This window comes from Coffea arabica, chromosome 4c (assembly GCF_036785885.1).
Source record: "Coffea arabica cultivar ET-39 chromosome 4c, Coffea Arabica ET-39 HiFi, whole genome shotgun sequence".
Lineage (NCBI taxonomy): Eukaryota > Viridiplantae > Streptophyta > Magnoliopsida > Gentianales > Rubiaceae > Coffea > Coffea arabica.
In genome coordinates, this window is record NC_092316.1 from 51,537,727 (window position 1) to 51,560,232 (window position 22,506).

The following is a 22,506-nucleotide window of genomic DNA, read 5'->3' on the forward strand; positions in this document are numbered from 1 at the left end:
GAGTGTAAATATCATTTATTTACCTTAAAAAAGGTGAATAAGATACATATCACTCTATCATCCATTTATAGATCATATGGCAACTTTAGCAATAAATAAATAAACAAATGTCAACTTTATAGCCACAGTCTCTATTTTATTCTTTCTCTGTGATCAATCAGTCACTTGTCATTGATACGATTCAATCTCAATCCCAAACTTATGGATAATTAGCAAATCATGTCTACCGCCGCTGGCCATTTGGTCCAGTGGCCATCACCCTCTTTGGTGATGTTGGAGGTCAGAGTTCTACCTCTACCTTCCTCAAATTTGCTACAATATGTGATTGGTCTTAGTTGACTATCTCCCCTTACCCCTTCCCTCTAGATTAGGCTAGATTAGGTTATAGAACATCTACCGTTACAGACAGAAAAAAAAAAAAAAAAAAAGCAAACCATGTCTACCTAAAAAATTCTTGGATGAAAAATTAACCATGAAAATGAATCAAAGGTTGATGTTTCCTTGATATATTATAGCTGATTATGTTCTTCCTAAATTTTTATTTTTATTTTTTTAAAAATTCCCACATTCTTCCCTGAGAACATTTTCGTTGAGGACAGTGTCTTGTATAGGTAATTAGTTATGTTCATCATTCATTTTAAATTTCTTCATGATTGTATTGTTTGATCTTTTCTACATATTGTTGCACATGATCATATTTCTTGATGTCCCTTTTCTAATTGTTATGTGCTTTTCTGAAGGTGATTAACTCCAGACAAGGGGTAATTCAGCTATCTTAGTCAATATATATATATAATATAAAATCTTCTAATGTAATTTTTTTTTTAATGGTTAAACAAATTGCTATAGCTAGGCATCTCCGTTTAGAGATTTGTTACAGTATGCTGATCCTTTTGTTTGAACATTGTGGAGTACAATTTCATGCACAGAATCATAAAAATCAAGTCAACTGTGGGAGCAGAAAAGGAAACATTCTCCTCATTGTTGATTCATTCCCTGATCAGCTGACTACATACAAGAAATAGAAGTCATGAAAACTTTGCCCAGCTCTTCCTCTTGATTATTGAGTGGAGTGCAAAATTTTTAGGACTTCTGGATTGAGGACTTTCCCATATCAAAATTTGAAATTATCCTTCAGGTAACAAACCATCTCTTGCTGCATCAGTGTCAAAATAAAGTAACATGAGAAGTTTTTTGTGTCACTTGTGAATGCAAGACTACATGTTTCTCGATGCATGATGAACACAGGCTTTGGACAAATATTCATTTGTGCCAGATGAGTAAAACCCTACCTGATCCTCCTTCAAGCAACAGTTACACATGAATACAAAAGCATCTGAGAGGAGGTTCTGTTTGAAGTAAAAAGAGGTAAAGAGAGAGGCAGGAAGAAACAGAGCTATGCCATTACTGGAATGCAGAAGCTCAAGCTATTTGTAGCAAAATGGAGCTATCGATTTCTATATGCAATGCACATTGGCTGCTAAGAGAAACCGTTAATGCACTTTGAACACCACAGAAAAGCAAATCATTTGGATGATAGGAAGAAAGAAACTTACAATTAAACATAAGAGAATGCATGCAGCAGCCCCAGGGAACAAAGCGTACCAAAAGTTGAGGCGATGCAGTTTAGGAGCATCAATGAACAACAGAGGTAAGCCGGCAGCTGCCATTAGTACATATGATGTCCCATTTTAGTACAAGAACAAGATTTGGCAGGCAAAGGCTACTGAGATTCGTGAGTGTTTAGTTAGATACCAGGTGGATGTACTGCACGAGTGCAGATCATGAATGCTATGGCTGCGGCTAGGCCACTGCTCCTAGCCAACCATCCTGGACCAAAAACTGTAAAGGCTATAACACCAATAGCTGCACAACCAATTTGAGCCATGAACAGATTGTACTTCTGCACAGTTGAACTTGAAACTCAGATATCTCGTGTATTTTAGGGGAACTAGACATTAGAAAACATAGCATACTCAAGCAAAATATCCTAAAACTTGGAAATAGCAGCAAAATTAATTTCCAACTGATTCTTTACAGCTCTCTGTTTATCAAATAGTCAAAATTAGAAACAAAATAAAAGGTAACACATGTAGTCATCAATGATTATGGTTTCCAATATAACTGAGGGAGCATACATAAGTATTTGGCTGTTGCCTGGATACAAAACTCCCTATAGAAGGATTAGCACACTATAAGATTGTAGCAAAGTGACGCCAAATAAGTAATGACAGAAGGTATTTACGTTTTATGAGGCTAGGCATTTCTTAACCGTTGCATTTATTTGGTGTGGACATTTAATGTTGGCAAGCAACTGGTTGTCATTTCTTTTAGGTTCAGACATCAAATCCATATTAAAGGTAAAGTACTTGAAGATGGTCCTATTCTGAGGTGCTCACTTTGTATGCATGTCTTAAAAATGACAGGAAAATGGAGCAATTTTTGGAATAAACTTGTACAAGAAAAGAGAAATACAGCTTAATCTTTTGGAAGGCGCACTCCATTGAACAACGGTCAAATCTATTTGGAGAACTGAAGATGGTCCCACGGACTTAATTCAGTTTGGAGATTTCACCAGTGGCTCACCAGGATTAGATAATAGGTTATCACATTTATATTAAAGACAACAAAAATCAGTAATGATCTTTTCTTGACATACAGAGTAATAAGGCATCAAATTACATGTATGACATTGGTCCACATCCTCAAGAATGGGACTATGTTTCTCACAGTTTACTTCATCCTTTATTTTCTTTGGGAGAAAAAAGAGCATCTTACATAACATTAGGCTTACTTCTTACAAGAAAGCCAACCATTAATATCTTTAAACAAGTGTAAACAGGTAATATTCTCCATCTTCCATGCCAAAAAAATTTTTTTTTTTGGTTTCCCACGCTTATATGTATCAATGACTTGCTTTTTGTTTGTTCTGAACTTCAGTGCTCATAGCAGTTAGATGCATGCATAGATCATAAAAAGGCCACTAAAGCCACCAGTAAATACTGCATATAGGGGACATGTGCGGAGATGCTATCGAACCATACATTTGAGTCTAATTTCTCCAAACAACTTTCAATTTCCTTTACTGCTACTAGAGCCATATACAGCACTTCCCTTTCAAAGAACTAGTACTTCAGGTTTTTTGTGGAAGTTATCCAGTAAGTCAACTTCAAAAGTAATGCTGCTATCAAGTTCCAATTGCACAGATTATGATAGGAAGGCTCTGTAGTACTTTCTATGTGCTCTATCTAGTCAATGCTACACTGCCAAACATTATACTGATAAGAAATGTTCTCAGTGCTTGTTGGATTCCTTTTAAGGCGAAAATGACTTCCACCATCATTTTAGATGGCAATCAACAGGACAAGTCCTCATTACCTTTTCTACTATCCACATTTAAGAACCTAAAAATCTCTAAGTTGAAAGTTAGATTAAGATTAAGCACGGCCAATACAAAGAAAAGAAATCTCGGACATTTTACGATGACCTCTTATTGTTGATGCACGATTGCACATGTATCATCTTACTGCAAAATGCATTATACATCTTCATCTCTTTGATTTAGTCTACAAGTAAAACAGAGCAAAAGCATCCAATCCATATTCTGTTGTGTAAGTTGTGGCATTTTGTCATGTTACAGTTTTTGTATTTCCTCGGCCTGGCAAACTCAAAGAGAGGAGGTAACCTCTTATTTCAAATACTACCAGCACAATCAGAACCCCAAACATTGAAATAACACACCTCTCAAACCTGTGATGTCACTAGATCCAGAATGTGCCCGAAACAAGCATCAAATTTTGTAAATGAGCATTTGGAAATATGTTTCTTTAAATTTTGAATAACTTGCTTCAACTAGCATTATTTTCACTAGTCAAGGTTCAGAGTATTTAAACAGCATTCAATGTATCTTGTATTTCCTGGCATACCAAAATGCACAAAGTTTAATAACTAACATACATAAAATCACGTATGCAGCAATACGTCACAGAATCCCCATTAACCGTTAAAGGAAGTTGCAACCGATAAAGGAAGTTGCAACTTTCAAGTAAACAATCCAATGTGGGAACATAGACACGACATCCCAGTAAACAGTAATTTGTCTAAACTAATCTAATAATCAATAATAAGCTTCTTTAATCAGCTTCCAAGGTTAACATGCAAAATGATTCAAATAAAAAGACTGAGGAAGAATTCATTCCAAAGTCACTCTTTAGATATAACTTTTGACACATGATTTTCAGAAGTGCTTGGTTCTAGTTTCGAACTTGTTGATGTCATGTTACCAGATTCTGTAAGTACCTGATTACTGGTTATCACAAATAACGCCACCCAGCCAAGGACATTTTGTTAGTCTGACTTTAATCTATACATGAAAGTCCATGACTTACAATACAACAAACAAAGTTAGTGAAGATATTAACAGAGAGGGAAGAAGACAGTACCCTAGCACCTGGAGCAGAGGGGGTGGCAAATAGGACTGCACAAACAGCTCCTAGTGGGGCAATAGTCATTGAAATTCCTTTTGGTGCCAATATTTGGTCAATCTTTCCTAGAATTGCCATTGCAGCAAACGCCCCTGATTTGTACATAAAACTTCAACCATGAGTCCTTTACCAACATATTACCATCACTAGCTAATCAGTGTACATCAATATCAGAAAAAGACAACAAAAAGAAGATCATATCCTAGAACATCCAAAATACGCATCATACTTTCTAGCTACAAAAGCAGTCACAATTGAACTTTCTTGATAGATAACAACAATAACTCATTACACTACTAGGCCTTTTAAAGAACGAGAGAAAAAGTCGACTATAATAATGCATTTGTCTTGCAGGTGATAGTAAAATTGACCAATTTTTTTGCAGTGTGTAACCTGCAGAAGGCCAGAAAATGTCGCTGAGGGAAGGAGCTTGAGAGCCCTTTTGAGGTGCCCAACTATCCCAGAATGGTGCAGGTACATTGCTTGATGATGATGATGATGATGCTACGATTCTGAGCTCCCCTTTTCTTCTTACACTTGTGAATCTCTTTCCATCATGAGAATGCAATCCAAGTGAAGTTACAAGATTGCAGAGTTTCGTTTGTTTCTCATTGCTCTTGCAGCTATAGATGTTACTGCAAAAATGTACTATTAATTGTGAATTCAATGGAGGTGCTGATGATGAAACTGGTGCTGGTGGCTTCGGAAGATAATTCTGCAACCCCATTTCGTTGAGTTTCTCTGCTGATGTGATGATGTTGGCTGGCTGTTTCGAGGGAAGACTCTTCTGCTGTAGAAATGGTCGGAGAAAGAAAGAAATGCAAGAGACCGTTTGGGATGTTGAAACTCGAAAAGGGGCCCTTGGGATGATCGAAAGGCCATCGTTGGATAAGATGGGGTCCTGGAACCCCCCAGAAAAAAAAAATCCAAAATATTGTGTGTATGGAGGGATAATTGTAGAAACCTCCTTAAGATTTCTGACACTGTCATCTAGTGCCCCTAAAGTTTTAATATCACTTGCCTCCCTTGTTTTTAAACTTTTGTGACATTGTCAACTTGATTCAAAATATAATACTACAACATTCATATTTGGAGTATATAGATAATTTTATTTCAAAATTGTCCTCTTGTTATGTTCTTTTAACTTTTATGACAAACTAATTTGAAATTCCTCAACATTTAAAAATTTAGCAATTTACTTCTTTAATGAAAAATTATAAGTTTTTTTTTATTAGGGTTGGGAGATCCTTTAAGAAAATTTATTTTATAATTTGGACAAAAGATGTTAAAACTTTACAACTTATGAATAATTGAGAAAACACATAAAAATCATCTGTTATACTATATAAATGAAATAACTTTTTTTTTTTTTTTTTGCATCTTGGGTGCATTTCAAATTAATTTTTTTTTAGCCATTTCAAATAATTTACAAATAAAATTTTAAACACTTTTTCTTTTCTTTTTTTTTTTAATTTCCAAGCCATCGTTATAGATAAAAAATGATAATGCAAAATAATTTATAAAATTTCTTAAATTCACTCAAAATAGTTTATATAAAAGGAAAGATTTCTTTATGTGGTAACCTAAAAGACACCTAATTAGCATATCAAAAAAATAAAGGTGGAACCAACGTTAAAGTTTTAAAATCATAATTAATCCCCTAAATTGCAACACTTTAGTAGAATAAATCTACCCTTCTGCTAAAATGATCGACTCCCTATTGTAGCACCAAATAATTGAACCCTAAAGAAGACAAAAATAATTTTCTTTTTCTAGTTTGAAAACATTTTAAATGAATGTTTCCAGAGAACAAAACACATAGTAGAGATTTAACAACAAGGGAAGGAGAGATGACTGATGAGAGGGACGACGAGTAGGTAGGATAAAATCCAATACATATGATATATGTATACCCTTGTGTAAACATATAGTTTATTTCACACTATTAGCTAGAGTGGCCTTATAGATGGCATGTTATAGAGTATCATAGATCTGAAAAATTAACAAAAATTTTCACTATGAAGATCCAAATATATTCAAATATTAAGTCGAACATTGCATCTCCAAGAACATTAGTGAATATCTCCAATAAACGTTCCAAATACTTGACCCTTTTTCAGAAATGAAATCAGATCATATGTGGTGACTCCAATCCTCATTCTTGACAGCCTATGGTTCACGGAGGATCCTTGTACAAGTGGTGGAAAAATTGAAATAGCAATCATTCTTTCTTTCATCATAAAGCATAATAAGTTTATTCAAGATTCAACGTAATCGTTAAGAAGTAAAACCGCCATCAACAGCTAGGTTAGTCCCAGTAATACATGAAGACTCATCTGAAGCAAGGAACAGAACAGCATCAGCCACATTTTTAGCCTTTACGTTCATCCCTCTCAAATTCGGAAGCTTGAAAAACTCTTCCAGTTCCTCGACAGTCATGTTAAAGGCCCGACGAGCCGTCCGCGTCGCCACCACGTAAGGCGACACACAGTTCACCCTGATTCCATGCTCTCCGAGCTGCTTACTGGCGCATCTCATCAGCCCCAACACCGCATGCTTAGACATACAATAGTCAGTCCAATTTTCAGCACCACGGGTTGCTGCAACGCTAGCCATGCATACTATGCTGCCCTTGATGCTCTTATCTATCATCGCACGGGCTGCATGTTTCAAGCAACTAGCCATGCCACCAACATTGACGGAGAAGAGCTTGTACATCCTGGATAGATCAAGGTCAAGAACTTTCTGAGATGATTGGCTGAATATCTCTGATTGCTGAACATGATGTCAAGGTGGCCACGAGTCTTTATAGTCCATTCAACCATGGCTTGAACTTGGTCTTCGATGGAAACGTCGCAATGGATATAGCTGCATAGTTTTGAGCCAATTGATTCTGTTACTTTTTGGCCCTTCTCATCCTGGATATCGCCAATCACGATTTTTGCACCATGGGTGCAGAGAAGTCGTGTCGTTGCCTCCCCTATACCGCTTGCACCACCGGTGATTATGGCTACTTTGCATTCTATTTTTTTTCTTTTGTAGAGAAGGCTCTGCCATTTTTGTTTTTGGGTGGGGGTTGGAATTTATTCTTGATCTTCTAGACCTTGAGAAGATGGAGCAAGAAAGAAATGACAGTGACTGCCTTTATTTGCTAGCAGAACAAGTAGCCAAATGGTAAATGATATGCAAAAAATGTAATTGGTCTTGATCATTGCGGTTGCAACCAGCTTTTAATATGCGCAGTGCCAACTTGTGGGATAACTCTTTAAGGTATAGTGGCATATTTTGTAAACTCCAAAAGGATGAAATATATGGCAGGATCTTTAGCTAAAATATGTCAGACCGTTAGTAATGGTTCTTTCCAGAAACGGCAAGAAACGAAAGTCAAGTGGCCCTACGAGCTATCCAAAATAAGCTAAACAATATCACAAAGTACAAAAACAAGAACATGCTTCTGATCAGGATCCCATCCTATCCTATCTTATCCCATGCATCCCTCCAAGAATCCAATCATTGATTCACTTCCTAAAGGAATCTTTCAACCATTTTTAGCGTTTTTAAACTCCAATTGAGAAGCGAAGCAGTCTGATTAACGGGTAAAGAGCAAAACCATGTAATAGTGAACCAATTATTGGAAAATCAGATGACTCAGATGAATCGGCAGGTAGTCATAAATTTCGGCAGAGATATAGGGAAACACTGAGACACATGCAAGTATATACGAGTATCTAACGCTACCCAGATAGCATACACCGTGCATAACAATGACTCATGAATGCAAATAACCCTTAGTAAGCTCTGGTTCGTTTGGATTAGTTGTCTTTGGGATATTTTTGAAATAATTTATTGTAACAATATATATGAAAGACTTTTACTGTAAATATTTTTGATGATGTTTTTGGGATATATTTTGAAGTATTTTTAAAATTTAAAAATTTTAGAATATTTTTTTAAAAATTAATACTACCATCTATCACCACCACTGATCACACCACCCCCTCCGTCTTCTTCCTCCTTCTCTCTCTTTCCCCTCCTTCCATTCTCTTACCTCCCCTTCCCTCCCTTTTTCCACCACACCCCACCTCTCCCCTCCTCTAATACATGGCCTCGATGGGTGTGGTAGGAAAGGGGAGGGGAAGGGGAAGAGAGAAGGGGAGGAGGAAAGAGGAGGAGGAAAGGGGGAGAGGAGGAAGTGGGAGGGAGAGGAAAGAGGGGGAAGAAGGAGATGGTGGATGGTGGTGATAGATGAAAAAAGAAGATGGTGTAAATTTCGTGTATACTTTTTAATTTTTTTGTATATGTTGCACCCCCTTTTTGAAAATAAAATAGATGATGTTAAAAAATGAGTTTTTGATTTTAGAAAATAAAGAAAAAGAGTCTAAAATGGGATTTAAAATATCTGATGGTTTGGGACCAAAATAATAGTGTAAAAGGGGTTTTTAAGAAAAAATAGGAGTCGCCACTTATTGAGTTTAGGTGTATGAAATCACCTAAAATATTTTTAAATAAATAAATAATAAATAAAACCCTTTTAGACGACTCCAAATCCTTGAAAACAAGAGAAAAAAGTTCGGGAGTTACAATTGAAGAAAGGAAAAACAAAGATTTGATAAGTTCGAACCTAAGGCAACCTAGCCAAGGCTAGTTGCAGGATTTAGTCGAAAATTTTTCTAATCTAACTTATAAATTTTATCACATTAGAATTCTTCTATATGGATGCGTATCTAGACTTAGAGGTCACGAATATGCAAAAGATGAGACTCAAAAGAGGAAATTATAATATAGATAAATATACATGACTTGAAAGAGGGAAATGCAACATAACGGGTGCGGAAAACTAAGATTCATGATTCAATCTTTCTTTTATAAAGGGGATGAGAGCGTGCTAAGGTTAAGAAACCATATTCGTTCATTTCCCATATTTGATGGATGACCCTTTTAACTTATGCAAACAAATGGGTTAACCTACTTCTAGTTTCCTAAAATGAGATGCAATTCTAAATGATATGGTCCAATCACATAGAGGGTAAGAGAATAATAGTAGGAGAAATATCATGCAAATGAAATTAATCAAAAAATAAAAATGCATGAAATATAATAAATGTCACACAAGGTATGAATCTAGCACAAAAAACGGTTTCAAGAGTCTAGTATTGGACTAACTCATTTCTACAAGTCCTCTCTAGTATTGGAATATTGACAAATCGGGAAGAAAGAACACAATTAGCATTGGACTAGTGTGGTGACATCATGTATTTATTATAAGTAAATAAAGAACGTAAAGTATAATTAAAGCAAATAAACACATAAAGCACATATATCACATAACACATAGGCATAATGTCTAAATGCAAAATTCTAAAGAAAGCAAAAAAAAAAAAAAAAAAACACATTAGTACACAAGCACACAGCATGCAAACAAATAAGCAAGTGAAACCTAACTATTACATTGGGGGCCCTAACCACAATTTAGAAGGGAAATTTTTTAAAATAATAAACCTATCTATTACATTTATCTAACTAATTACATTTTTGATAAAAATAAAATCTACCTATTACATAGCCTAACTAAATACATTTTTTGGGCAACTATCTATTACAATTCGACATTTAAATGCTTCCCAAATAATCATCAAAATTAAATAGAACAAATAAAAATTTAAAATGAATAAAATGAGTAAATAAAAGAAAAAACACTCAAAACATGCAATCACACATAAAAAAACACATAGGAGTACATAAAAGAACTTAAAATAATAATAGAAGGTACCTCCCTTGAAGTAGTAGTTAAATAAGGTGGAACTTGCCCTATTTATATTTCAAAATCAACAAAATAGTCAAGACACCAATTTAATTAACAATTAAAAAGAAAAATGTAAACATGTATCAAATTCACTTTTACTATAATAAGAAAATACGAACAAACATAGAATCCCTAAAATTTACAAATTAAATGCATTTAAATGAAACATGATTAACAATTAAAGGAGATAAACAAATTATACTTAAAAAATCAAAGCTATTAGGGACCTAATTATTATAATTAAAAAGTTTTTAGGATCAAATTAAAATTATTATAAAGATTAGAGGTCAGAATTAATCAAGAGATAAAATATAGAGACCAAATTGAAATTAAATTAAGAACCTAATTGAAAGAAATCAAAAGTTTCAGGGTCACAATAGAATTACTCAAAAGACCAGGGACCTACTTGTAAATTACGTTTCTGGTTTCTTAAGAAACAAGGTCACTGGGCCATTTCTGATTATTTTCGTGAGCCAAACTTGCCTTTGGCGCAATGGAGAACCATGGAAGAACGGGCTAGCCCGTTTCTGATTAAGCAAAATCAACGAAAAAGGGTTGGGTTTTAACTACCAAAGCCCATGCCTTCACCCAAAGAAAATGAAGGCAAATCCACTTCCCAAAACCCAACAAATAACCCCAGCCCAACTTTTCAATTGTTTTCCTAAACCCAAAGAAGAAAAGAACATGTCCTTTTAGGAAAATAAATTCAACAAAATTATTTAGGCCTTAATCCCACCCTAAAACCCAGAAATAATTTACTCAAAACATACACAAAATGTGCAACAAAGATCAAGGCTTGAAAAGGGAAAATTTGATCCATTTTTCACAAATATTTGGGCCTTAATATAATTATGTAAAAGTCAGGGGGTAAAAGTGAAATTTCCAATTTTCTCCATGCAAGCTGTGCGAAGCTTTTCTGCAAATCTGGAAGCTTATCAAACCCAAAACCCTACCAAAATAATTTCCAAATTTCGGATCTAAACACGTGAGGCTATGCAATCTCAAACATTAACACAAGATTTATAGTTCCAAACACAAGCACAAGATCATGCATCATGAACCAAAGAGAGCAAGATTTCTGAACTTTTACTTGCAAATGAGTTGGAGCAAAGAGAGAAAAGTGAACGAGGGTTACCTCTGAGGCTTATAGAAGTCGAAAACAGCAGTGTAAATTTCCAAGAAACGTGCAAACTTCGCCCAAAGAACAAAAACCAGGTTGCCACAGTTGTGCTAAGAGCTGTAAGGCGAGGACATTGGAGCTCGAATTCAAGGAATTTAGGGATGTTTTTTTGGGACGGTTTCAAGACAAAAGTTTCTCCTCTAACACCGTATATATTTCAGAAAAAATAATATCCTCAAAATGAGGTCGGGATTTGTGGAAATAGGGTGACGAACAGGATTGGTTCGTCAACCCTGGCTCAATTTTCTGCCCAAAAAAAATTTGAGGAGCCCAGTTCGGGCTTCGATTTGAGGGGATTATGGTGATTATCTGGGCAAAGTTTCACACAAAATTCTTTCTCTCTATCCCTAGAAGCTGCAGAAAAAATAAATACTCTAAAAAGAGGTAAATGAAAGAGAAAGTCAGGTTGGAATGGAGCTGGTTCACCAGCTCATTTTTCCAGATTTTTGCAGAAGAACTCTTCCTTTTTCTTTTGCCCTAAAGCTGTGTTTTGTTCCTATTTAAATGAAACAAAAGCTCCTAAAATCCTCCTCTCAATGGTTGAGATGAGGTGGGTTTCGTTGGCTCATTTTGAGCCATTTGATGATCCATCTTCCAGAAATTTCTTGATACTTCTTGATGAGTGAGGTGCATTGTACTGATAATGCTTAGGAAATAAAGAAAAGGCAGAAAAATGAAACCAAAATTTGTTCCAAAAATGCCAGTTGCATCTTCGTACTTGCATGCTCGTTTCGTTGGCTTGTAGAAAATTGTGCGCGCCTGTAGGAAAAAAAAAAATTTTTAATAGAAAAACTGCCTTTTCTTCTTTCTTCTTCTTTTCTTCTCTTTTTTTTTTCTTTTTTTTGTTGTTTTTCTTGATCCCCTTTATCTTCTTTCTTTGATTTTCCTACAAAATCAATCAAATAAAAATCAAATGAGATAAAAATGATTTTTCTTAGAAAAATAAAAATAGACATAAATAAAAATAAAAATAAAAATGATTTATAAAAATTTTGGTGACTACAGTATATTTGGAGTTCCTTTTGATATATTGTATACGTGTGGTGTTTTTGTAGTTGTTTTTGTTTATGTGTTACTGTAGTATTGTATATTAAAAACTTATTTTTCAAAAAATAAAGAATCCAAACAGAGCAATAAGAAGGTCCCTATAGCAAGACGATCAATCAATAGATATCCTCCTTTGTGAGAGTTTCTTTCTCTCTTGGTAAGAGTGCCCTCTCTTTTCTAAGAGTTCCTCACCGTTGAAAATCCTTGAAACTTTGAAACTTTCAAAATCCCTCACCTTTCAAAATTGTAACTGAAATCCAAATCTCAAACAGGACCAGATCATCTTTAATGCCGGCATGCACACTAAAGATGCTAGTACGTAGAGTGTTTTTCTGCCAAACAAGGTTCAATTCCAAGTAAGCAAGTCTATCTGGCTTGGAGTCCTCTTCTGTACGAACCCAGCTGAGACAAGAATAGGGTCTGTGGAAATACAAGGAACTATCACAACAAAGTTTGTAGCAGTTGAATAGGTTTGAAAAGTGCCATTTCTACTCGGTAAGAGTTTTTGACATGTTACTTGACTGCCTAAGCTGTCTTTTTCTGGTTCTTGATTCTTAGTTTTAGGGTTCTCTTTTCGTGTCTTTTCTTTGTTTTTTCTGCATTGGTGTGGCTGGCTAGCTTGTGTGTTTTTCTGTTCTTAGTTTTGTGGTGTAGCCGGCTAGCTTGTGTGTTTCCTGTTCTTAGTTTTACCTCATATTAGAAGTCTATTGAGTGTGGTATTCCCTCGTAATATTCTCTAGTATCTCAATGGCAGAAGAACTAGTGGATATAATGGAAAATTTTGATCTTTCGGAAAAAGAGTTGGGAGGAGCTAATTTGGACTTGGGAGATATACACCTGGGTATTAAAGAATGTCAAGTTAGTCTTGTAGGGAAAGTGAAAGGTGAAAAAATAATGAATTTTGTTGGGGTGAAAAATTTTGTGAACTCCGTTTGGGGATATCCTAGAGATATCAGGATAATGGAATTAGGTGCAAATCTTTTTCAGTTCCATATTCCTTGTGAGGAGGACAGAGACAAAATTTTAAATGGAGGACCTTGGGTTTTGGATAACCAGCTACTAGTGGTCAGGAACTGGTATGAGGGGGTTGAAGAGGACGAAGAAGCGTTCAACCTTGCACCACTATGGGTGAAGATATGGAATTTACCAGTGCACTGGATATCAAAGGAGATAGGCAGGAAAATTGGTAAGGTATTCTATGAAGTCAGAGATGCAATAGTTCCCCAAATAGGAGGGAAAAAAGGAAGGCACCTGGAAATCTTAGTGACAGCTGACATATCTCAACCATTGCTGAGGGGAAGAATGTCAAAATGAATGGAACCACCAAATGGTTGGGATGCCCGGACTTTTGCTATAAATGTGGCTTAATTGGTCACGGTGAAAGGAACTGTAAGTGTTTCATCTCCATAACCAAAGGGAAGTCTGAAAACCAGTTTGGGCCATGGTTAAGAGCAAATGGCGGAAAGGCATCCCCACAGAAGAACAACAGAGTATATATAATCCTAAGAGAAGTTACTGGGGTTTTAGAAATGGGGAACTAGTTCCTAGACATGTTAACCACAAAAAATCACAAGCGCAAGGTTCAGGAGTTGGCAGGCAGGAGAGGACAGAGGGGCGCCTCCTATAGGAAGAAAGAAACACATGAATGAATAACAAGGAAAAAAGCACTGCAGTGGGAGGACCCCATCAGGACATAATTGGAGAAAGGAAACAAGACCAATGTGAGTATTTTGAATTCTACTCTTATTGCAGAAGAAGGTAGTGGTACAAATGCTGCGAGGAGAGAAGATAGATGTCAGAATGAGAACCAAAAACAGCAGGTTGAGAGAGAGGCTGAGTCATCAGAAATGAGCCTAGTTGAGGTGGCATTGGAGCTGAAGGAGGCTCTAACGGTGGAAAATGTCATACAAGGGGGTGACCAGAATCCCATGCAAATAGATTCAGAAATTGCAATGAAACAGCAAAGAGGAGGAAGAAGGCAGTACAGCAGAAGGAAAAGACAACTGAGATCCCCTGGTGTGGGAAGCAAAGCTTTGCCAGCACCAGATGGAAACTGCAACCGTGGAGGACATTAAGGTAAAAGAAAGATAAGTTTGGTTGATGAAGAGATGGAAGATGTTGTAGTGGAGGAACAAGAAACAAAAAGGAACAAAGTAGATTTACTAACAATTGAAGTAAGGATGGAAGGAACAGAAGGGGTAGGGGCCAGCCACACATGGCCCCTCAATGATAAATGAAGGTCTTGGTGTGGAATTGTCAAGGAGTGGGGAGCCCCTTGACAGTTCCCCAACTAAGGGAGGCTAACAACCTCTTCTCTCCAAATATAGTTTTCTTAAGTGAGACCAAAAATAGGATTAAATACATGGAAAAAGTCAAATCAATCCTCAGATTTGATGAGATGACAGTAGTGGAAGCTATGAATAGAGCTGGTGGTATGACCCTAATGTGGAACAGAAATATAGATGTCATAAGAGTAGTTATTACTGCCTTCACAATAGAAGCTCATGTTAAGGATTCAAACAGCAAGGAGGACTGGTGGCTAATTGGAATATATGCTAGCTGTGAGAGCAGAATCAGAAAGAATCAATGGCAAGTCATTAGGGAAAGAAAGAGACTATGGGGGGACAGATGACTCTTGGCTGGGGACTTTAATGATATTGTCTCAAATGAAGAGAAATGGGGTGGTAAGCTAAGAGAAGAGTAGAGTTTCATGAACTTTAAGGAATTCATAGGAACTAATGAACTGGTAGATATAGGTTTTAAAGGTAACCCCTGGACATGGAGTAATAACTGGGAAGAAGAAGTGGAGGTTAGACAGAGGTTGGATAGAGGTTTATGCAGTCCAGCCTGGTATCAAACTTTTGAAGGAGCTACTTGTGACCATTTGGAAACATATGCATCAGATCATAGCATATTATTGTTTAACACTAATCCACTGGCAGAGAAAAGAAAGAAAAGGTTCTTTTTTGATAAAAGATGGTTAAATAGAGAAGGAGTAGGTCAAGTGGTGGAAAGAGCTTGGAATCAAAGGTTTGAAGGTTCTAACATGTTTAGGCTAACAAAAAAGATAGCAAATTGTAGAGTGGCTCTCCTCAAATGGAGAAATAGTTTCTCTAGTAACTTTAAGCAGAAGATTAATCATGTTAAACAGCAATTAGGTGAGTTAGATAGTGCTAACTGTCTGAACAAAAAGGCTAGGAAAAAAGTTCTAAAACAACAGTTACAAGAGGCTTATGCAGAAGAGGAATTATACTGAAGCCAAAAGGCAAGAGTGAATTGGCTAAGAGAAGAAGACAGGAATACTAGCTATTTTCATGCATGCGTGAGGGGTAGAAGAAAACAGAACAGAATGCTAAACATTCAAAACAGTGATGGGACATGGACTGAGAATGAAGAAGATTTGGGAAAAACAGTGGCTGGATATTATAGCAATCTTTTTTCAAGCTCAGGGGGTGAAGAGATAGAGAGCATACTAAAAGGAATGCCACACTCAATAACTCCTAGTATGAATGAAAACTTAACTAGATCAGTTAATGAAAAGGAGATTAAATCTGCTTTGTTTGCTATGAATCCTAATAAATCTCCAGGTCCAGATGGGATGACTCCTTTTTTCTTCTAGAAATTTTGGAAAATAGTAAAGATTGATCTGGTTAAAGCCATAGACTCTTTCTTTTATTCTGGTCACATGCTTAAGTCTATGAACCATACACTGATTTCTCTTATTCCTAAAGTTTTGAACCCCACTGATATGAAGCACTATAGGCCTATTAGTCTGTGTAATGTAGTGTATAAAATTATATCCAAAATCCTGGCCAATAGGCTTAAAACTGTGCTGAAATTTTGTATTAGTAAAAATCAGGCTGCTTTTATTCCTAGAAGACAAATTCTGGATAATGTCATTCTCTCCTATGAACTTCTGCATTTCATGAAAAATAAAAAACAAGGGAAAGATGGGTATATGGCAGTCAAACTAGACATGTCTAAAGCTTATGACAGAGTGGAATGGAACTTTTTGGATGCTGTGATGGATAAAATGGGCTTTTGTGGTATGTGGAGAACATGGATCATGAACTGCTTGAATACTGTAACTTTCTCCTTCAACATCAATAGACAGCCTAAGGAATACATAACTCCTATGAGGGGCATTAGGCAGGGGGATCCGCTTTCACCATACTTATTTCTTTTGTGCTCTAAAGGTTTTTCAAATCTACTGAGACAGGTTGTTGAGAGGAGAAAGCTGTTTGGCATGAAAATAAGTAGAGGTGGACCATGTCTTACTCATCTATTTTTTGCTGATGACTCACTGATTTTTTGTAAAACTAACAGTGGACAAGCAAGGGAACTGATGACCATATTAAAGCAATATGAGAAGGGATCAGGCCAGAGCATAAATCTGGAAAAGTCCTCAGTCTTTTTTTTTAGCAAAAATATGAATTCTGAGGAGAAGGCAGTGGTGACTCAACAACTGGGAAGCATTCAGACAGCTTCACAAGAAAAGTATCTGGGACTTCCGATGGTGATCACTAGGTCAAAAGAACAAGTTTTTGGTTTTATCAAGGACAACATCAGAAATAGAGCAAGCAACTGGAAAAGTAAGATGCTCAGTCGAGCAAGGAAGGAAGTCATGATTCAAGCTATATCCATGGCCATGCCAGTCTACACAATGTTATGCTTCAAACTCTCTAACAAACTGTGCTGAGAGATAAGCTCTATAATAGCAAAATTCTGGTAAGGAGATTCTGAGGAAAGGAACAAGATTCACTGGTGTTCTTGGGAGAAGATGACTCAAGGTAAAAAGTGGGGAGAGCTAGGCTTTAAAGAACTACAGAGCTTTAATAAAGCTCTTCTGGGGAAACAAGTATGGAGCCTGACCAACCCCAACTTACTGGTGAGCAAAGTGTTGAAGGCAAAATATTTCAACAATACATCCATTCTCAAGTGCAAAGTACCAAAACAGTAATCTTGGATATGACAAAGTCTAATGGATTCAAGAGACCTGGTGCAGGAGGGAACAAGAAGAAAGGTGGGAAATGGCAGAAGCATAAATATCTGGAACGATGGGTGGATACCAGGAAATAAGGATGGTAGAGTGCAAACAGACAAACCTCCCAACTGTGATGTGTCTAAGGTTGAAGATTTGATTAGGGGCTTCCGATGGAACAGGCACGTAATCTTTTCAACTTTCAACAAAAAGATGCTGAAAAGATCCTGCAGATACTTGTTAGTTTGTCAGGGAGAGAGGATAGCAACTATTGGATACACAGTGAAACTGGTCAATACACTGTGAAGTCTGGTCATAAACTTTTATGTGAATGGAATGAACAAAGGAAAAACAAAGGAGAAGCTCTAGGGGAAACAAGTGTGGCAAGCAATTTCAGCAACATATGGAAGAAGTTATGGAAGCTAAACGTAAAAGGAAAATTGAAACATTTTTTGTGGAAGTGCATTAAAGGAATTCTACCAGTGAACAACCAGGTCTACAAAAGGACAGGGAAGGGTGATCCAATCTGCAAAGGATGTGGCAAACAAGTGGAAACCATAGAGCATGTGCTGTTTAGCTGCTGGAGAGCTAGAGAGGTGTGGAAGATGGTACCAATTCAGTGGGATGGGATATTGGCACAGTCAAGTAACTTTTCCGATTGGTGGAATGCAGTAATGGAAGTAGCAAAAAGGAAACAAGGTCAAAGCCACATTGAGCTAACAACCAACATACTTTGGCAAATTTGGAAGGCAAGGAATGAATGGCAATACAACTCAAAGTAGAAACATCCTTTGAAGATTGCTCACAAAGCTCAAAAAGATTGGCAGGAGCAAGTGTTAGCAAAGGAAAAACAAGAACCAATGAGCAATTTTGAAACATTCAGAGGACCTATGCAAGATGTTCAAGCACGAGATGAAGCAAATGAAGTCAATCTGCAGATAGCTGTCTATGAGGATATCGACACTAGATGGCTGGGAAGGGGAGTGGTGGCAAAGAATCATAGGGGACAAGTGAAGACAGCTTGGGCAATAAGGGACAAATGTACAAACATTTCAATATTGGACTTAGCTGAGACAGTAAGGTTAGCTTTAATTAAGGCTAGAGGAAAGAATTGGTCAGAACTGAAGGTTCATATCCCCCACAAGTAGCTTCTGTCATCGTTGATGTCACGGAAAACTAAAGACATTAGACTGGCAACTATGATTGATGATATCGCCAAATTAGGCTCTTTGTTTCAAAAATGCTCATTTTGTTTAGATATAGCAAATGACAATATAAGTAAATCTATGAGTACTTATGCTGTAGGCATTTGTGTTGATGAGGAATGGAACAATTCTCAAGGTGTCTAACACCTTTGTAAAGTATCTTGGAACAGTTGCTCTACAAGTGTATAGTTATGTTTTGATCAATATATTCCTATTGTTTCAGAAAAAAAAAATTAAGAAGGCCTCTATAGATCCCATTAATTTTAGATTCAATCCAGTAATTTAAAATTCAAAACCAATCCAGACAAACCAATGTTATTTCAATTGAAGACAAAACAATGCCAAATAGCAATCAATCTAGAATCGATGCTGCTGCGCCCTTGAGATGTTGATATTCTTGTGTCGATTGGAGAGATTTTGCCAAAAAAAAAAAAAAGATAAGCTAAGATTGAGTAGCCTTTCCATAATCTACACTAAAGGTTGATGCTAATGGCCTTTAAATACTTTGCAGTTTGCAGAAGTGTTCTCTATTCTAGCTATATAAACAGGAGAAGTGCCCAGTGCCCATCATCAATTAGCGGTATATTTCATCATAATACTGAAGTTCGTCTGCTAAAAGCTTTTATTCTTTTGGGTTGGGCGATTTAAAATAAGTCTTACATATAGCCTACCAATGCACTCTAATCGCAAATGGGATTCGAATACAATTGCTCCCAATAAAAAAATTTCATTAAATCTTGCGTGTACAAAATGCAATGCTTAATTTTACCACATGGATGATTCAAAATAGAGTAAATTACTTTTTACTTCCTGCGATTTCACGCTCGACCACATAACCCCTATAGTTTTAATATGACCACATAACCCCCTTATGGTTACGTGGAATGTGGAAAGTAGACGGAAACATCCCTTCGTCACGTGAAGTGGCAGACACACACACAAAAAAGTATTACGAAAATAATGAATATACTTGAAAAATTCCCATATTTTGGCCAGAATTACCCTCAACCCTCGCTATCATTAGTATATAGAGAATGCAAGCCCTACAATTTCCCATTTGCCACCGTTCTTCCATCTTATCAAAATTCTCTTTGTCTAATACATCTTCTAACACATTAATTGAAGGCCGGTGAAGAAGTAGCTTCTGCAAGCACTGGCAATGGAGGCAACAAAGATTTAAGGTACCAATATCAAAATGTGAATGTGGCAATAAGGCTGTGCTAAAGATTGTTGATTCGGAAAAAGCATGTAGAGCATTGTTATATTTTGTTTGTGAAAGCAATCAGTATGGGTTCTTTGGATTGTGTCATCCGATTAATATAGAAAAGGAAAAAATGCAACAAAGTAGTAGAACCTATCCCACAAGTAGATAAATAGTGAGCAAAGACAGTTCCATGGACAGTCCAATTATTGAGAGGCAAAAAGTGGAACATGGTTATTATTTGGCACATATGCATGTTTTGGAAGCAACTCTGAATATGTTAAAGATGTTTATGATTATCTCTATCGTCATTGCAATGGTTTCATTGCTAATCTCAATGAAAACAAAAGGCAGCCAAAATTAGTGAAACACACTCATCAAAACACAGTCCAAGTTCATACATTTGTGGCCATCTTGGCATTGTTAGCTCGTATATTTGCCAACACTGATGCAACAGTTGGGGTAGGCTTTGGTATCCTTGATGTCCTCCTAGACTCCAAATGTGTTTCACCAATTCGTCCAGTAGCTTGAAAAGTGGTTTGATTCACTTCACTTGCAACAGGTTGCATCACCAAAAAAACATTCAAACAAGTTTCACGTTAGTGAACTTTTTGGTTTCCAATGTGATACAAATTTCATCAAGTTAATACCTGGGAGATGGACTGAGGCACGTACATGTTTGTCTCATAAATTTGCTTAAGAGGAGGCTGGGATGAGGGTCCAGCATGTGGGGTCTTCTTTTTTCTATCAAGATTACTAATTACATTAGCAGCATTTGTAGTTGGTATGGTAGTTGAAGCTTCAATTCTCACATCAAATCCTTCTTGAACTCTATGTTCAGCATTGTTAACTTCTTGTTCAACACCATTTGAAGGTACAACAAACCCTATTGGACCCTAAAATGCACCCAAAGTCAGTAAATTAATGTAACACATAATGACTGAAATTAATATCAAAATGAGTGCATACTCTATAGAACTTCCTATTTGGATGAATTGGTTGTTTACAGCTCTTAGAATTATGTCCGGGCCTCAAACACCTTTTGCAATGAGCAGTTAACCATTTTCTTGTAGATGTGGATGAGGTTGTGGTTTCATCAGCTTGCCTTCTCCTCAATTTTTTAAGCCTCCCAGCTTGCTTTTTCACAAATGGTGGAAGAATTTGCTCTGCTTCTGGGTGGCCATCCCAATAATGCATCGATGTCATAGGAGAAATGTGGTAATTATACACAGCCAAATAGGTGTCCTTGCTGTAGCACCTAGCAACAAAATCTTCAGAAGATAATCTGGTTGTTTGAATAGCTATAACTCCATGGGAACAGGGAATTCCTATTGACTGGAACAGTCCACATGTGCTGGATCTTTTCTTCAAATCTACCACAAAAACCCTATCAACACCACAATCTACTTCATATTAGCCTGGATGGGAATATTACGAAAAAAAAACCCTAGTTGAGCACCTGTTCTTCTCAAGTCTTTCTTGAATATTCGGGCTAATAGCACCTCCAAGTTGTTCCATTCTAGCCTTCTTAATTTGAATTATCTTCATTAGTTTCCTTTATCTACTCAAACACGCTGATAATGGCAAGTGACCTTGTTGGAAGTATGTAGTTGAAAGATTCATTTAAATTGTTGACTAAAATGTCACCTTTACAGTCGTATGTAAAGTAAGCCCTTGACCATAAATGTGGAGGCACCCTTTTCAACCATTCTGCTGCATTAAGTACATTTCCTGGTTTTGGATCAGCCCTCTCCAATGCAACCATTGCCCTCTTGAAGTTATGTATGTTACCTGTAGATGCTACTACCCAAAAGTGGTCTCTTAACTCCATTCCTTTGAACCTCAACTTAAAGTTTTGATAGAGATGTCTAACACAATAGCTATTGGCAGAATCTGAAAAAACATTATCGCCTTCTTCTTGTCCTTCGTCTTTTGTTATCTTTGTCTTGTCCCCTACTTCTTCCTTTGAGTTCAGAAAGACTAAGTCTTGTGAGACATCACTTTCTCTTGACTTCTCAGCAATAATCTTCACATAAGGTAGCCCATCATCATTGTTTTGAAAATCCGATCGGACCAATCGGTATGACCGGTCAGATCGCAAACCGTTCATAGCTCTGGTTCAATTCATACTTTAGTTTGATTAGACTTAAAACCGGTAAGAAATATTCGAACTGGATTGAACCATTGAATAGGTGATTTTTTTTTTGTCTATGAAATTGAAAAAAAATGAATAGGTTTTCCCGAACCTTAAAGACTAATTATTAAATGCCACATCCACTCACTTTTTTTTTGCCTCTTCCTCCTAACTCCAAACTTTTTTGTTTTTTGAAGTTGCAATCTCTAAATCCTAAAAAAGTGAATTAAAATTTAAACTCACAATGTCTAATTCTCATAGACGTGAATTTTGTATAATTTCATAATATTATGGTATTTTTGGATTGGATTTAATATTATTTTTTTTGGTAGATAGAATTGAGATTGAGATGAAATTTATTTGTTTCAACTTATAATTTAAAATTTTTATTTGTGAAAATTCAAGTTCTTTGAAAATATTAAACTTTTCATCATATAAAGTTTTAAATTAGTCCATTGCATGTCTTATTTT

The 22,506-nt window shown here is 36.4% G+C and overlaps 2 protein-coding genes and 1 pseudogene across 2 annotated transcripts; 1 reads left to right on the forward strand and 2 right to left on the reverse strand.

Moving 5' to 3' along the window:
• Positions 1-952: 952 nt before the first annotated feature.
• On the reverse strand, positions 953-5,343 carry LOC113740373 (uncharacterized). The gene is made up of 5 exons (XM_027267984.2): positions 4,878-5,343; positions 4,443-4,576; positions 1,756-1,903; positions 1,557-1,663; positions 953-1,156 (listed from the first exon to the last, which is right to left on the reverse strand). The coding sequence occupies exons 1-5, from the start codon at positions 5,209-5,211 to the stop codon at positions 1,115-1,117; spliced, it is 765 nt and encodes a 254-aa protein (XP_027123785.1). The 5' UTR covers positions 5,212-5,343; the 3' UTR covers positions 953-1,114.
• A 1,418-nt stretch (positions 5,344-6,761) lies between these two features.
• Positions 6,762-13,209, reverse strand: LOC113739345 ((+)-cis,cis-nepetalactol synthase NEPS3-like; annotated as a pseudogene).
• A 52-nt stretch (positions 13,210-13,261) lies between these two features.
• Positions 13,262-13,828, forward strand: LOC113739347 (uncharacterized). Its single transcript, XM_027266561.1, has one exon. It carries the CDS (start codon positions 13,262-13,264, stop codon positions 13,826-13,828), a length of 567 nt encoding a protein of 188 aa, XP_027122362.1.
• The last annotated feature ends 8,678 nt before the right edge of the window (positions 13,829-22,506 follow it).

Bases quoted from the DNA above. Each gene is read 5' to 3' on its own strand.
- LOC113740373 (XM_027267984.2), bottom strand. From the start codon at position 5,211: ATGGGGTTGCAGAATTATCTTCCGAAGCCACCAGCACCAGTTTCATCA. The intron at 1,904-4,442 runs GTACTGTCTTCT...TCAACTGTGCAG, and splicing joins CCTCTGCTCCAGGTGCTAGG to AAGTACAATCTGTTCATGGC. The intron at 1,664-1,755 runs GTATCTAACTAA...TACTAATGGCAG, and splicing joins TCGTGCAGTACATCCACCTG to CTGCCGGCTTACCTCTGTTG.
- LOC113739347 (XM_027266561.1), top strand. From the start codon at position 13,262: ATGGCAGAAGAACTAGTGGATATAATGGAAAATTTTGATCTTTCGGAA.